Raw genomic sequence first — 15,783 nt, forward strand, 5'->3', positions numbered from 1 at the left:
ATAATGAAATTTCAATTTTGTGTTTTAGGTTGGAGCTATTGTTGAAACAAGGACATCTGATGGGTCCTTTCAGGAAGCTATTATCAGCAAGTTGACAGATGCTAGTTGGTATACTGTGGGTAAGTAGTTAATTTAATACATAGGATTTAATTTGGAGTTGCATATATTTTTATTTTGTAAATACACTGAATCATTATGTTGGTAGAAATAGGTATTCTTTACTGTCAATTTACTTGATATAGTTGGCTGAAATTTTAATGATGGCTGCTGGTAACAAAAATAATATCTCTTTGGTCACTTGTGGCTATTTGATCCAAGAAGGTACCTGGGGTGCCAGGGTGGCTCGGTTGGTTAAGAGTCCGACTCTTGACTTTGGCTCAGGTCATGATCTCATAGTTTGTTGAATTCGAGCCCCATGTTAGGTTCTGCTCTGAAAGCACAGAGCGTGCTTGGGATTCTCCCTCTCCCTCTCTCTTTCTCGCTTTCAAAACAAACTTAAAACAACAACAACAAAAAGAATGTACTTCTTTTTTAGGTTACCTAGATATTTCTTTTCAAGAAAGTTAAGTTATATGCTTATTTTTCTTCCATTAGAAAGTCAGTACAAGTTAGTATTGTAAGTAATCAGACATTTTTACTTTTCCTGTAATTACAATTAAGGTTGCACAGCTGCAATCTTTTAATGTATTGTTGCTTGTTTTACATAAGGATAATACAGATGTTACCACAAAATTTAAAGACTAAAAAAATTCTGGCTAGAGTAGATTCAAGTCTAGATGATCATAGCTTAATTTTTGATTTTTGATTTAGTCAAGTCTCAATAACACCTTTCAGAAAAGATATAGGTGCTACTATGGGGTGCCTGAGTGGCTCAGTCAATTAAGTGTCCACCTTTGGCTCAGGTTATGATCTTATGGTTCTTGGGTTCAAGCCCTGCATCGGCCTGTCTATCAGCACAAAGCCTGTTTCAGGTCCTCTGTGCCCCTCTCTCTCTGCCCCTCACCTGCTCACACACACACTTTCTCTCTCTCAAAAATAAATAAACATTAAAAAAAAAAAAAAAGAGGGGTGCCTGGATGGCTCAGTCAGTTAAGCGTCCGACTTCTGCTCAGGTCATGATCTCACGGTTTGTGGATTCGGCCCTGCATTGGGCTCTGTGCTGACAGCTCAGAGCCTAGAGCCTGCTTCGGATTCTGTGTCTCCTTCTCTCTGCCTTTCCCCCACTTTGCTCTGTCTTTCTCTCAAAAATAAATATAAAAAAAATTTAAAAATGTTCATTATTAAAAAAGGAAAGATATATGTGCTGCTAATCAGAATGCATACTTAACATTCCATGCATAAGCTTACGCTTGCTTTAAAAAACTTTAGGGAGTAGCAACAAGTGTCTTAATGCATGTAAACTAAAACTTAAATGTACTACTTATATAGTTGCTGTTATTATGTTGATAAGAATAGTAATGATTAAGATTTCCTAATCTCCTCTCAGTACGTTCAGACTACACAATCCTGTGGATAACATCCATCCTTTATTTTATACTGAACATCTATAGCATTGTTTGGTTTTTACATTTATATCTTGGTATAAGTGGTGTAATTATGGTGTTGTGGTTTCCTTAAAGAAGGAAAGGAAATGATCCTGTAGGTTTACTTTTAGTTTACTTGATTTGTGGCTTTGGGTAAAAATCATTCATCTTCAGGTGATGCTCAAAGCTGTGAAGAATGTGCTTTCTTTAAAAATTGTACTTCTTGTGTCTTGCTCTGTGGCTTCTATTAGAAGTAGCAGTTTGTTGTACGTAACTACTATTTTCTGACCATTTTTATTCTTCTTGGGCCTCTTAGAAAGCAGTGTCAGTTCACAATGGTGCTGTTACTATGAACTACGTATTTTTAGGAAGCTTGGTTGTAGCTGTTGATAGTTGTTAGAGATTTAAAAACTAAATTTAATGTTAACTTTTAGAGATTAAGTAAATACAATTTTATTATATTAAAGCAGTGATAACAATTACAGGCATTGAGAGGCACCCGGGTGGCTCAGTCGGTCAAGCCTCTGACTCTTGGTTTTGGCTCGGGTCATGATCTCCCAGTTTGTGAATTCGAGCCCTGCGTCCAGCTGTGCACTGACAGCGTGAAGTCTGCTTGGGATCCTCCTTCTCCCTCTGTCCCTGCCCTGCTCATGCTCTCTCTCTCTCTCTCTCTCTCAAAAGTAAAAAAAAATTACAGGCACTGATATGTGCAGAGTTACGCAAGATTATGTGATGTGTATTCAAATACTAATATTGCATCCTATTTGATATTTAATATCAAGGCTGCATTCACAGTACTTGTGAAGTTTTACTGATATAATGCTTGTGATTCTGCAGAAGTGATACTTCTCATGTTTTCACATTTGGGACTTCTGCACTCCAGAATAGCAGATCTTTATCCTTTACATGAATGGCATTTTAGCATTTCTAAAAGCTAGTTGCTACTGAGCATTCTCTGTGGTGATTTTCTGTGATGAGTAATTACAGAAGAAACTGTATAATTCTTTTTCTGAAAGAGCTTAGCATCTTAATTGCATGTAATTCGTGTATCAAGCATTAGTGTACATAAGAATCACTTGGTGTTTGTTTAAAAAATGAGGATTTGAGGACTCCAAATCTCTTCAATTTAGTAGGTCTGGGGATGGCAATCCAAGAATCTTTCTTTTTATAATTACATTGGGTGAATTTAATGCAGGTATTACACACTAGTAAAGTAGTCCATACTTAGAAAAAATGGAGACTTATTCAGGAGAAAAATTCAAAATATTTAAGTTTTTTGCATCTTTGTAATGATGGCAAGTGACCTAAAAAATCTAAGATGTTAACAGGCACTGTTCACTTAAGTATGTTCAATATAGCACTCTCTGTTATAAAGAATATTTAGATGTTGAAGCATGTAGCCCACATAAAGAATGATTAGAGTATAATGAGCCTAAAGGATGGCAAAATAAAATGTGTCCTCTCTCACAGGTCATGAGCCTTCTATATTTTTCAATTAATTGAGTGACTACTACCTGTTGGGTTTAATTCCTCTTTTCTGAAATTCTTCTTGGTTTCTAATTCCTAGTGAAGTGTTATATAGGTAGAATCAGAAAGTTATACAAAGTATTAATGATCTCCATATCACTTTTTTATTTTAAGAGATCTCAAAATTTGACTATTAAAAACGAAAAGAGGATACCACACTACTGGTTTAGATCAAATAAGAGTTATGATCATTGGTGATCAAAAGCTACCTAATGAGTCTGATATTAACTTACGTAATATAGGTACTTTTCCTACGATAGCTGAATAACCAATTATGAAAGAGACTATAGATCTAATATGAACTAATTTTTAAAAATCTAATATTACCTTCCTCTTTAATGTTGAATAATAAGTGGCCTGAGTTTATGGATTTTTTGTTTGTTTTTTGAGCCTTGGAAATATTTCCCCTTCCTAACATAAAACAGTGCTTCCCTAGCATAGTTTATTCAATTGGCAGTTCTTATCTTTGCATTAAAGATAAGGAATCTGTAATGTATAGAAGTGTATGGTTACCTTTCTAGTGGTTCAAAGGTATTAATTAGGATTGGAATTTGTATCTCCACTTGAATGTTGCCATTAACTCCTGGTAAATACAGCTGTCCATAAAACATTCTAAAACTGCTCTTCTTTTGCTTTTTTTGGAATATAAAAATAACACATTGTACTTGAAAAATAAGGAAAATGTAAAGGACAGAATTATTAATTTTAGTAACTTACATATAAAATGTATATTCATATGTACAATATATAAAATTTTACACTAAAATTTATTTGATTATATATCTTTGTGACAAATGCTTTTTAAGACTCAAGATTTTTTCATGCTTTCTGGTTACTGTTTTGTACATCAGTTGTATCAGATCTCATGGAAGTTAAGGTTCATGGAGTAGAGGAGGTTTAGCTTAAACTGGTGAATGGACTGACTTTTGTAGAATGTGCTGTAGGCTTACTAAGGCTTTTTTTTTTTTTTTTTTAATGTTTATTTATTTTGAGAGAGAGCACACGTAAGCAGGGCAGAGAGACAGGGAGAGACAGAATCCCACGCAGGCTAAGCAGGGCAGAGAGACAGGGAGAGACAGAATCCCACGCAGGCTCCGTGCTGTCAGTGCAGAGCTCAACTGGGGACGTGAACTCACCAATTGTGAGATCATGACCTGAGCCGAAATCTAGAGTCAGATGCTTAACCAACTGAGCTACCCAGGTGCCCCAAAGCTTTTTAATTTAGTTAGAACCTCTTATGACAAGTGTTTTTATAATCAGAGTCAACCACAAATGTTTCAAAACCAGGACTAGAAGATCATTTAGAAAGTACTAAGCAACAAAGAAATCTATGCCTTCCTGTGATGTGCTTTAACCTGTTGTTTAAATGGCCTTCCAAAAGACTTAGCATTCCCATGATATTTTGTCAATATCATTATACATTTGTTAAGTTTCTTGATTTCTGAAGTTCTGGACCTTGGCTGCAGAGGGATTTCTGTATCACAAATGAGTTTATGTAACGAAACTATTGGTTTTACCTAGAGTATGTAATTTTAAAGTTTTTATCCACTATGTGAAATATTTTAATTAATATATAAATGTATATATAAATATTTTATTAATTTTAACTGGTATACACAGATACAACAATAATATTTTCTTTTTGCAAAGTCAGAATTCTTGACTTCTCTCCTGTGTTCATTTTATGCCTCTGCCCCATACCTATTTATTATGCATTTTGATTCCCCCTTAACAAAACTGTAGCTCATTGATTAGCCTTCTGCTTCTCAATTTCTTCATAAAAGAGGATAGCGATTCCTACCTGGCAGAGGCTGCTGTGAGAATTAGGACATGGTAGAAGCTTAATAGGTGATAGCCAATTACATCTTTGGAGAGATAAAGTTAATTTACTATTGTTCTCTTACTATCCTCCAGCATCTAACAGTGCTATTTTCATGGGTAGATCTTTTTGTATTTAGTAGTTAGATAGATCCCTGTTGCTTTTGTTTCTTTTAATTCTCAAGTGTAGAGTTAGGCTTCATATATTTGTTTGCATTAGCATTGTTTTGTCTACCCTGATCAGTTATTGAGAGAGACTTAGCTTTGTCATTTTCAAATTAAGTTTTTGTATCTGTATTTAACATAATAACAGAGATACTGCTTTTGTAAGTTTTGCACTCAATAGTCTATTTAAATACCATTTTTGTCAAGTAGAAAACATTTCATAGAATTACTAAATCCTTATAGTCAGACTTTTTCCTCTTGGCATACTGTAATAGACATCTTGAACTTAAAAAAAAGCTAAATATACTATATACACCAGTTTATATATACCAATTAATTATTTCACTCTTATCAAAATGCCATAGTCACTCTTTAGTGCCTGAAGAGTGTTTGGTGTTCTTTTAGATGATACTTCTAACATGGAAGTTATAGAGGAAACTTGTTCTAGATGGAACTTCTTCATGATTTTCATAATCGGGGATGTCTTGATTAATAGGTTCACTGTGTTGTTGGGGTTTCTATTTGTCTTTCAGAAAATCTTGAGAAGTTATGTAGCTTTTCAGACTTGTATAAAGTACTCAAATACATACCTTTGTATAGTCCGTGAATTAAAAAAAAAAAAAAGTAAACGGTTTCTCTTCGTTCACTCAAAGTTGGAAGCATTCTTATATAAAATCATAAAATTGTTGTTGGTGCCACAGTTCTCTTTTGAGAAGTTTTTTTGGTTCTTACATTATTTCTATCCATGATAAAGTATGTTGAAGTTAAAAGTATTTTTTCCTTCAAAAATCTGATTATTTCAGAGATTATTTTAAGTTAGTTTATTTATTAATAAACCACCACCGTCAGCACATAGCCCGACATGGGGCTCTGACTCGCGAACTGTGAGATCAAGCCCTGCGCCAAAATCGGGAGTTGGACACTTAACTAAAAGTTATGTAGCTTTTCAGACTTGTATAAAGTACTCAAATACATACCTTTGTATAGTCCGTGAATTAAAAAAAAAAAAGTAAACGGTTTCTCTTCGTTCACTCAAAGTTGGAAGCATTCTTATATAAAATCATAAAATTGTTGGTGCCACAGTTCTCTTTTGAGAAGTTTTTTTGGTTCTTACATTATTTCTATCCATGATAAAGTATGTTGAAGTTAAAAGTATTTTTCCTTCAAAAATCTGATTATTTCAGAGATTATTTTAAGTTAGTTTATTTATTAATAAACCACACCGTCAGCGCATAGCCCGACATGCGGCTCTGACTCGCGAACTGTGAGATCAAGCCCTGTGCCAAAATCGAGAGTTGGACACTTAACTGAGCCAACCAGGCACCCCTTAAAGTGATTATTTTAAAAAACAAGAATTAAAGATTTTAAATTGTTGAAATTTCTCATCAGAACATTTTGATTTGAGGCTGCCATCGATTAATGATGAAACACTGTGGAAAACATTTTGCATAAATTTGATGTTATGGATTGTTCTGATATTCTCATGTTCCTTCCTCACACCTCCACTTAAATGTGTGTGCACATGGGTGTGTATGTGTGTGTCCGTTGTTACCATCTTATATATTGTAGCCTTTAAGGAAAATTGGAACTTTTAAGCTTTTATTCTTTAATATACTTATGGATATTAATACAAACATGAAGGATTATTTTAAGTTTGGTATAATAATTTCATGATCTTGAAGTTTTAAAAGAACAGTGGTGTATTTATTAGATTTGATGACACCATATGAATCATAATTTTGTTACAAATGTTTAGAGCACTGTTAATCAAGTGTAGATTAGTAATGTAATTGTTGGAGGATATTGTGTTTTATCCTGTCGTTGTGTTTGCAGCGGTCATTAATTTCTGCGTTATTGACTGTACAACACGGCTCCTTTTGTGCAAACATGGTTCTCTGAATATGTGCTTCAGGAACTTTTCATTTTCTCTGCATTGTCTCCTGCGTGTAAGAGAATTTAAACTAGATGTCTTTACTTTTGGAGAAAGAACTGACTGAGGTAGATAAATACTAAAGAAGTTGAGTGCTCTTACATAAGTTCTTAGCATGAAAAAAATAAGTTTATGATTAAATATTATTAAAGCAAAGTAATGTAGAGTTTCCCTTTATTAACATTAATTTATTCTGTTAGAATGAAAAAGCATCTAGAATTGTGGAAGTTGGGATTACATCTTAAAATAACTATTTCTGTGTATATGGTATTTTCATACAATACACAAACATATATTGATACGTGTTTGCATTATAAGTATCTGAGGTAAGGATTCCACCTTTTTATATTTTATTTCTTCATAATGATGGGCAATCAGGTGTCTTCTGAGAGCATTTTCTTTTTAATACACTTGGTAACTTTAGATGTTAACATAAGAGTATGTTTCTGGAAAATTAAGCCTATAAAATTTTTTTTAATGTAGTAAAAGTAAAAACTTCTGAGAAAGCTGTGCAATTATAACTGACTTTTGAAATTTAAGAAAATTTCATCTTTCTGATGTTTCCTTGTTTCAACCTTTAATTCTAAATTTCTTAATCCTTCTCCAGCAAAAGAAAAATGTTGAATCTTATGACTTTAGAATTTGTTACCCAATAGACTTCTACTAAAGGAAGTTATCATGCAAATAAGTAGAGGTAGTACAATAATCCAAGAAGCATTCCTAGAAGTCAAACAGTTTCTGGAAGTTAGAGATACTTCATTGATAACTGTTCTGAACAAAACCCATAATACTTCTTTTTTTGTAAACCAGGTTTTTTTTTTGCTCATTCTTCCAGGATTAAAGGTAATTTAATCACTGGTGCTTTGATTAGGTTGCTAAGTGAATGGAGACACTTAGGCAGTTGGGAGCAGCCATGTAACCTGTGTTCAGTATCTACAGAATGAAAAATGTACTGTGTACATTTTAAAAGCTTTTGGAAAAAAAAAATAATGGTTCTTACAAATATTAAGCCTTAACTAAATAGCAGCAATATCGTTCTCTGCAATGACATGTTTACTTAGTGTGCATAAATTCTCTGATATCTCTTGCTTCTTGTAGTGTTTGATGATGGTGATGAGAGAACACTGAGACGCACTTCACTTTGCCTAAAAGGAGAGAGACATTTTGCCGAGAGTGAGGTAGGGTGACATGGATGGACTTTTTGAGTTGAATAACTTCTAACATCGAGGCAAGATGTGATTTAATTTGTCTGTTGTTTCTTATCTAGACACTTGACCAGCTTCCCTTAACAAATCCAGAGCATTTTGGAACTCCTGTAATTGCAAAGAAGACGAACAGAGGAAGGAGGTCGTCTCTTCCTGTGTGAGTGTTTCATATACAGTATATTACAGTTATTACAACATTAAACAAATGAGTCTTCTAAGATGGCTAAAATTGTTCAGGTAACTTTTCCATAGTATCTTGTATCATTATGTTAGACATTTTACCTTGAGCAGACCTTGTTCTTAATTATTCCCATTACTCTGAGAATTATCATAACTCCTTTTTCAAAAAGGGTTATTTTTGTCTTGAGTTACTTTGCCAAATTTCTTAATTAATACGATGTGTTTTTCTATTTTAAGTGAGTATATGTATTTTTTAACCTTTTTATTTCAAAAACATTCCAAACTTAAAAATCGTGCAATAAACTTTCATATACTCATCATCTAGATTCAGTAATTGTTAAAATTTTTGGCACATTTGCTTTATCATTTCCTCTGTGGATATGTAGCTATTTTTTAACTTAATGATTATTTTTTATTATTACTATTTTTTAACGTTTATTTTTTGAGAGAGAGATGCACACGCAAGTATGGGAGAGGCAGAGAGAGAGAATCCCAAGCAGGCTCCACACTGTCAGTGCAGAGTCTGACTTGGGGCTCGAACCCACGGACCATGAGATCATGACTTGAGCCAAATCCAAGAGTCCAACACTTGACTGAGCCACCCAGGCGCCCTAATGATAATTTTAATTGGTTGAACCTTCTGAAAGTATATTATAAGCATCAGACCTACCTTTAAATACTTTAAGAATAAGGAAATTCTCTTATATAGCCAAAGTATGATTATCAAATTCAGAAAATTCAACATTAATAAAATGATATTATCTAATAAGGTATAGTCCATATTTTAAATTTTGCCACTTGTCCCAATAATAGCCTTTATAGGCATCCACTGAATCCAGGGTCCAACCCAAGATCATGCATTACATTTTGTTTACATGGTTCTTTTTTTTTTTTTTTTTTTTTTTGGACAGAGAGGGTGCAAGAGAGCGAGGGGCAGAGAAAGAGAGAATACCACGAGTGGCAGAGGGAGAGGGAAGCAAGGGCTTACCCCAAGTAGGGCTCAGCTTACTTGATGCGGGACTTGAACTCAGGAACCATGAGATCTGACCTGAGCCGAAGTCAGATACTTAACTGACTGAACCACCGGGGCGCCCTAGTTTTGTTTTTTTATAATTTTTTTTTTAAGTTTACTTACTTATTTAGAGAGAGGCAGAGACAGCACAAGCAGGGGAGGGGCAGAGAGGGAGAGAGAAATCCAAGCAGGCTCCGTGCTGTCAGCTTAGAGCCTGACATGGGGCTTGAACTCATGAAATGTGAGATTAAGACCCAAGCTGAAACCGAGAATCAGACGCTCAACTGATTATGCCACCCAGGCGCCCCTGGGCATCCTAGTTTATATAGTTCTTAAATCTCCTTTAATATGGAAAAGTTCTTCAGTTTTTTTGTTTTTTGTTTTGTTTTTTTTTTTTTTTTTTGGTATTTTCCCGACATTGATATTTTTGAAGAGTACAGGCCCGTTTTGTAGACTGTTCCTCACCATGGGTTTGTTTGCTTGTTTAATTGTGTAGATAAGCTAATTTAAATAAACCTTCACATGTTTTTTTGATGAGATCTTTTCATAACCTGTTAGGAAGTAGAGTTACATCTGGCATATATAAAAGGTAGAAGGATAATCTTTTTAAAAAAATGTATTTGGCACAGTAAGTACTTCATGGTGACATAATTAGGCTTTTCTGTCCCAGCTGGTGGTTGGCATAAGAGCTAAGTCCAAATCCTCATTCGTCTAGTGGCATGGACTCAGAGTCATCATGGACAGCTCAGGACTACTTTGGGACTAGGGAAGTATCCATCTCTTCAATTTCAGTAAGAGGCTACTCCTACTCTGGAGTAATCCAGATTAGAAATTGAATTGTACATGTTAAATTCACACCACTCTATCTCAACAATGGTTTATGTTAAGATCATGATAGAGTTATTTTGACTTTTAGTAATGAGGACGAAAAGGAAGAAGAAAGTAGTGAAGAGGAAGATGACGATAAGCGACGTCTCAATGACGAATTGTTAGGAAAAGTTGTAAGTGTGATATCAACATCTGAGAAGACTGATGGGTATCCTGCTTTGGTAAGTAAGATTTCTTTGCAGAATTAATCAACCATTTAAAATTTTGTTTAACATGGATCTTTAAAAAGCATTTAAAATATTTTGAAAGTATTACCCAAATTTAATTTGGGCTTTATTGCAACATTGAGCAATCCTACTTAGGTCTCACACACTTCACTGTTTTCCTTTGTTATTTCCTTTAATTTTCTATAATCAGTCATTTATTGGGATCTTTCAGTTTTTCCTTGAAAATGTGTGCAGTGGTCTCTTTTTATCCTATTCCTGTTACCATTTTACACTTGATTTATGGTAATTTCCTCCAAGTTCCCTTAACTTGATTCTTGGGTTTTTTGCTAAATTTAGACAAATTTTCCAGAAGCAACTTCTGTAGAGTAGTTTTTAAACACTGATTTAATCATAGTAGTCCCATTCTCAAAAACAAACCCCAAAAAACTTTCACGGACTGCCTAATGGATCAATTCTGGATTCTTCAGATGGATTTCTGAGGCTATCCTAGCTCTTAGCTTCCCATTTTCAGTGTAAGCTTCATACTCAGGTTCTCTCTTAACTGCTCTCTGTGTAAAACACTTCTCTTCCAAACCTTTACCCTTTTGCCTTAGATCAATTAGTATTTACTGAGGATGTGCAGGGAGTTCCACCTCTAAGTTGCTTAGAAGAGAGAAAACTATGAACCTTGTAACACATTGCTCTCGAGGACCTTATTGTATACATCTAAGACATTACATAGCAATTAAGTTTATATAGTCATTTTTAAAACTTGGCGCAGACACTGGAGTAGGAAAGGGAGTATTGGGGAAAGGAAAGGTGGGTACACCTAGGTTTTGCAAATAGTAAGTCTTGGATGGGTTGGTAGGGAAATCTAATCTTTGCTTACTCGGGGAAGGAATGAGAAGAAGGGATGGGCAAGAGAATTATTTCATGAGAGGAATCAATAATACTTGGTAATACCTGTCTCCATTTTCTCCTTTTTGTACTCCTCTCCTTTTAAGTGTCTTAACATTCAGCTCAAGGCCTACGTTTTCTTCAGTCTCCCTTAACTACTCTAACATAACTATTCCCCTTTTCTGAGTTTTGATATGACATATATCTCTAACAACAGTGCTGGCACAAAATGTGTCCCGAATTAGATTAGAATCCTTTAGTGAACCGAGGCCAATTTTTAATGTTTCTGTGTGCATGTAAGTATATTACTCAGTTGCTATATATAGTAAGTTTACCTAGAAAAAGTCTGAAAATCCTTTGAGTCTTTCAGTTGTACAGGCAAACAAGTAAATGGGTTTGGATTCAGAATTTTCAGGTCATAATTTGCCAAGAGATTTTTTTTAAGAGATTTTTTTAATCCCTTCATTTACTCAACAGACTTATTTGCCAGGGAATGTAGAAAATAAAAGATGAGTAAGACACTAATCTCACATTTTATTAATATTGTAATTTTAATGCAGAGAATAATTCAAGTAACTATATACACAATAGTATATGTTCAACATTAGGACATCTTGTCCTGAAAATTTACATTTATTGAAGGAAATCCAGAAAGTCTTCATGAAGCTGTTGCTTTTGAACTGAGCCTTGACAGATTTAAAGTTAGTTAAGCAGAGCTTCTCTAGAGGACTTTCTTAGAGGAAAACAGTAAAAGCAGAAAAGCAAAGGGTTTGCTCATGGAACTATTTGCTCTGGAAATCCATTTTGGCTAAATGTTAAACAACAATAGGGGAATAATAGGAAATAAGACTGGGAAGATAATTTGGATCTAGGGCAGAAGAGTCTTTAAAAGTTCACCCCAGGAATGTGACCATAATTCTGCATAGAATTTTGCAGAAGAGTAACATTATTGAGCTGCATGTTTAGGAATGTTAATGAGGCAGTAGTGTGTTGAATGGATTGTTGGAAACACTGGAGATGACAGGAATCAATTTGGAGGCCATTCTAGTGGTTCACAGGTGAGGTAATTAAGCCCTGGGCTGTGCCTACTCATCCTTTAAGACTTAATCTTAAGCCTTTGCTGCCATACCTCTTCCTTCCCCAGATTGGGTTAAGTCTTCCTCCTAGGTGTTTTCATCTCTGTACTTATCCTCCATGGTGTTGTTTTGTGTTTACCTCTCCATTGTGCCATTAGCTCCTTAAGGGCAGACAGAACTCTACTATTTGTCTAATAATTACCAGCGTCTAACAAACACACAAACATTTACTGCCATCTGATGTTAAGGCAGCTGATACAACAGCCAAGAATTTTTAATTATCTGGATATAGACTGTTTAATATGATAGCCATGAGTCCTACGTGACTGTTTACATTTACATGTAATTTAATTAAAATTAAATAGAATTAAAAATTCAGTCTCTCAGTTGCACTACCACATTTTAAGTGCTTAGCAGTGCAGATAACAGAACATTTCCATCATTGCATAAAGTTCTGTGGGTGGTGCTAGATTGTAGCAGAGGGGGGCTAGTGTTAGGGGTGATAATGAGCAGGTAAATTTCAGCAATTCATTGGTAGACTTTATTTTTAAAAAATATTAAGTGCCATAAAGAATGTATAGAGATTAGCTATTTACTAATGTTCAGACATTTGTTACTTTTAAAAGTTAAGAAATTAAAAAGTTCTTAGATTTTCTTTGATTTGCTTTCATTACTAAAAATTGTAATGCCCTGGTAAGAAAGGGAACTTAGATATTTATTTTAAACAGATAGCAGATTTCAAAACAGATCTTGATTCAAGGATATTTTTAAAACTTATACTATGCCACATTTTCATCACAGATCATATGTTTGACTTTTTGGACAAGAAATGATTACGTAGCTTAGAAGAAATCAAATTTTTTAAAGTGGTGGTCATATTATTTATATTGTATTAACTATTTATTGTATGATCTAATAACTGAATAAATTAAATATCCAGAAAACCAATATGTTAAAGAAAAATCACAAGGCAACCTTCTTTTTTAAGTAATTCATTTATAATGGAAATTATTAATAATTAAACTCTTTCTTAACAAAATATAATTCATTTGAGAAGTGAGGGGGATCCAGAACTACTCTTTTTAAAAATGTATATTTTTTTGATCAAGGGAAATTAGGCACCAATCCTGTTCTTTATTTTATATTTCAGGTAATATCTCCCAGCTGTAATGATGACATCACAGTGAAAAAAGACCAGTGTTTAGTTCGATCATTTATCGATTCTAAATTGTGAGTCACTTAATAGTATTATGGTAGGAGAAAAAAAAATGAGATCACAGTGATAGACCCTTCCATAGTCCACACTTTATTTTGAAAAGTCTGATCACTTCATGAACTGTCATTACATATTATGCTTTGACTTTTTGTAATGTAGTTTATTTTTTCCTAATTTTAATTTAAAATAACGAATTTTAATTTAGTTTTGTAAAACTAAACAATGTGTAATAATATTTAAAAAGTTTTTTTTATAAAGCATGGTATTGGTTTTCTCTTTAATTGTAAAAGCTTGATACTTTTATTATGTGTACTATTTCATATTATGAACTATGAAACTTACTTTTCATGGAATATTACTAAAATTATTTTGACTTTTTTCCTGATTAAGTCAGATTTTTAGAAACTTTCTTTAACCTCAGCTTTGTTTTGTTCCCCACAAAGGATGTAAAAAAAAAAGAAAAAAGTGTGTGTGTTTGTATGTATAAATATATATAGAGAGAAGTACTGTGGAAAATTTAATATATCTTACAATGATAAAAATATTTTAATATTTATTTATTTATTTATTTATTTATTTGACTAAACTAAATAGTAAATTTAAGAAATAGCAAAGATCAGGGGTGCCTGAATGGCTCAGTTCATTAAGCATCTGACTTCGGCTCAGGTCATGATCTCACGTTTCGTGAGTTAGAACCCTGCATCGAGCTCTCTGCTATCAGTGCAGAGCTTGCTTCAGATCCTCTGTCTCCTCTCTGCCCCTTCCCTGCTCTTGCTCATGCTCTCTCTCAAAAATAAAATAAACTTAAAAAGAGAAATAGTAAAGATCAAAATAGACATTGTATCTTCAATAAGGCAAATATGCTGATACAAAGTATCCCATACCTTGTGTGTGGGAGGGTTGCATAGATTGAAATATTACAAATGTGAAGCTTTCTTTTTTTTTTTTTTATTTATTTATTTTTTTAACGTTTATTTATTTTTGAGACAGAGAGAGACAGAGCATGAATGGGGAAGGGTCATAGAGAGAGGGAGACACAGAATCGGAAGCAGGCTCCGGGCTCTGAGCAGTCAGCATAGAGCCCGACGCGGGGCTCGAACTCCCGGACCGCGAGATCGTGACCTGAGCCGAAGTCGGACGCTTAACCGACTGAGCCACCCAGGTGCCCCTAAATGTGAAGCTTTCAAATTAGTGTATTTTGAGTATGTCAATCTTTAGAATTAAGATACTAATTTTGGGGTTGTCTGGGTGGCTCAGTCAGTTAAGTGTCCAACCCTTGGTTTGAGTTCAGGTCATGATCCCATGGTTGGGGAGTTCAAGCCCCACTCTGTGCTGACAGCAAGGAGCCTGCTTGGGATTTCTCTCTCGCTGTTTCTTTCTCTAAATAAATAAATAAACGTTTGAAAAAAAGGATACTAGCTTTGCCTATATTATGTCTTGCCTTTTATTAAGGATTAGGATATGTGTGGTGCATGGTCTTTTTTTTAACTTTTATTTTTTTATTATAATTTTTTTTTTCTTTTTAACATTTATTTACTATTGAGAGACAGACACAGAGCATGAGCAGAGAAGGGGCAGAGAGAGGGTGAGACAGAATCCGAAGCAGGCTCCAGGTTCCTAGCTGTCAGCACAGAACCTGACACGGGGCTTGAACTCACAAACTGTGAGATCATGACCGGAGCTGAAGTCAGATGCTTAACCGACTGAGCCATCCAGGCACCCCTTAACCTTTATTTTTGAGAGAGAGTGAGAGCAGGGGAGGGGCAGAGAGAGGAGGAAGATGCAGAATCTGAAGCAGGCTCCAGGCTCTGAGCTGTCAGCACAGATCCCGGTGTGGGGCTCAAACTCATGGACTGAGACATCATGACCTGAGCCAAAGTTGGACACTTAACTGACTGAGCCCCCTGGGCGCCCCAGGATATGCATGGTCTTTTAAAAATATTTTGTAGGCAAAACAATTTTGATTTTGAGGCTTATATTCTTCTATGTGTTAACATTATTTGTCATAATTTTTATTTAATAATGGTTTCTCTCCCCTTTATTCTTCCATATAATTAGTTATTCTATAGCAAGAAAGGATATCAAGGAAATAGATATTCTCAATCTACCTGAATCTGAGCTCTCTGCTAAACCAGGTAAAATAAAAATGAATCAATCCATTATTTCATGATGTGGCTGTAAATGGCAAATAGTGGCTAAA

At 34.5% G+C, this 15,783-nt stretch overlaps 1 protein-coding gene across 3 annotated transcripts in view; it reads left to right on the plus strand.

The window, feature by feature from the left end:
* ARID4A (AT-rich interaction domain 4A) overlaps positions 1-15,783 on the plus strand; it is a 64,024-nt gene that overhangs the window by 6,383 nt on the left and 41,858 nt on the right. For all 3 annotated transcript variants that reach the window (XM_042943361.1, XM_042943363.1, XM_042943362.1), the window contains 6 exons: positions 29-119; positions 8,062-8,141; positions 8,231-8,325; positions 10,277-10,409; positions 13,518-13,597; positions 15,642-15,718. In XM_042943361.1, the coding sequence (XP_042799295.1) occupies positions 29-119; positions 8,062-8,141; positions 8,231-8,325; positions 10,277-10,409; positions 13,518-13,597; positions 15,642-15,718 (556 nt within the window). The remainder of the gene's footprint in view (positions 1-28; positions 120-8,061; positions 8,142-8,230; positions 8,326-10,276; positions 10,410-13,517; positions 13,598-15,641; positions 15,719-15,783) is intronic.

Source organism: Panthera leo, chromosome B3 (assembly GCF_018350215.1).
Source record: "Panthera leo isolate Ple1 chromosome B3, P.leo_Ple1_pat1.1, whole genome shotgun sequence".
Lineage (NCBI taxonomy): Eukaryota > Metazoa > Chordata > Mammalia > Carnivora > Felidae > Panthera > Panthera leo.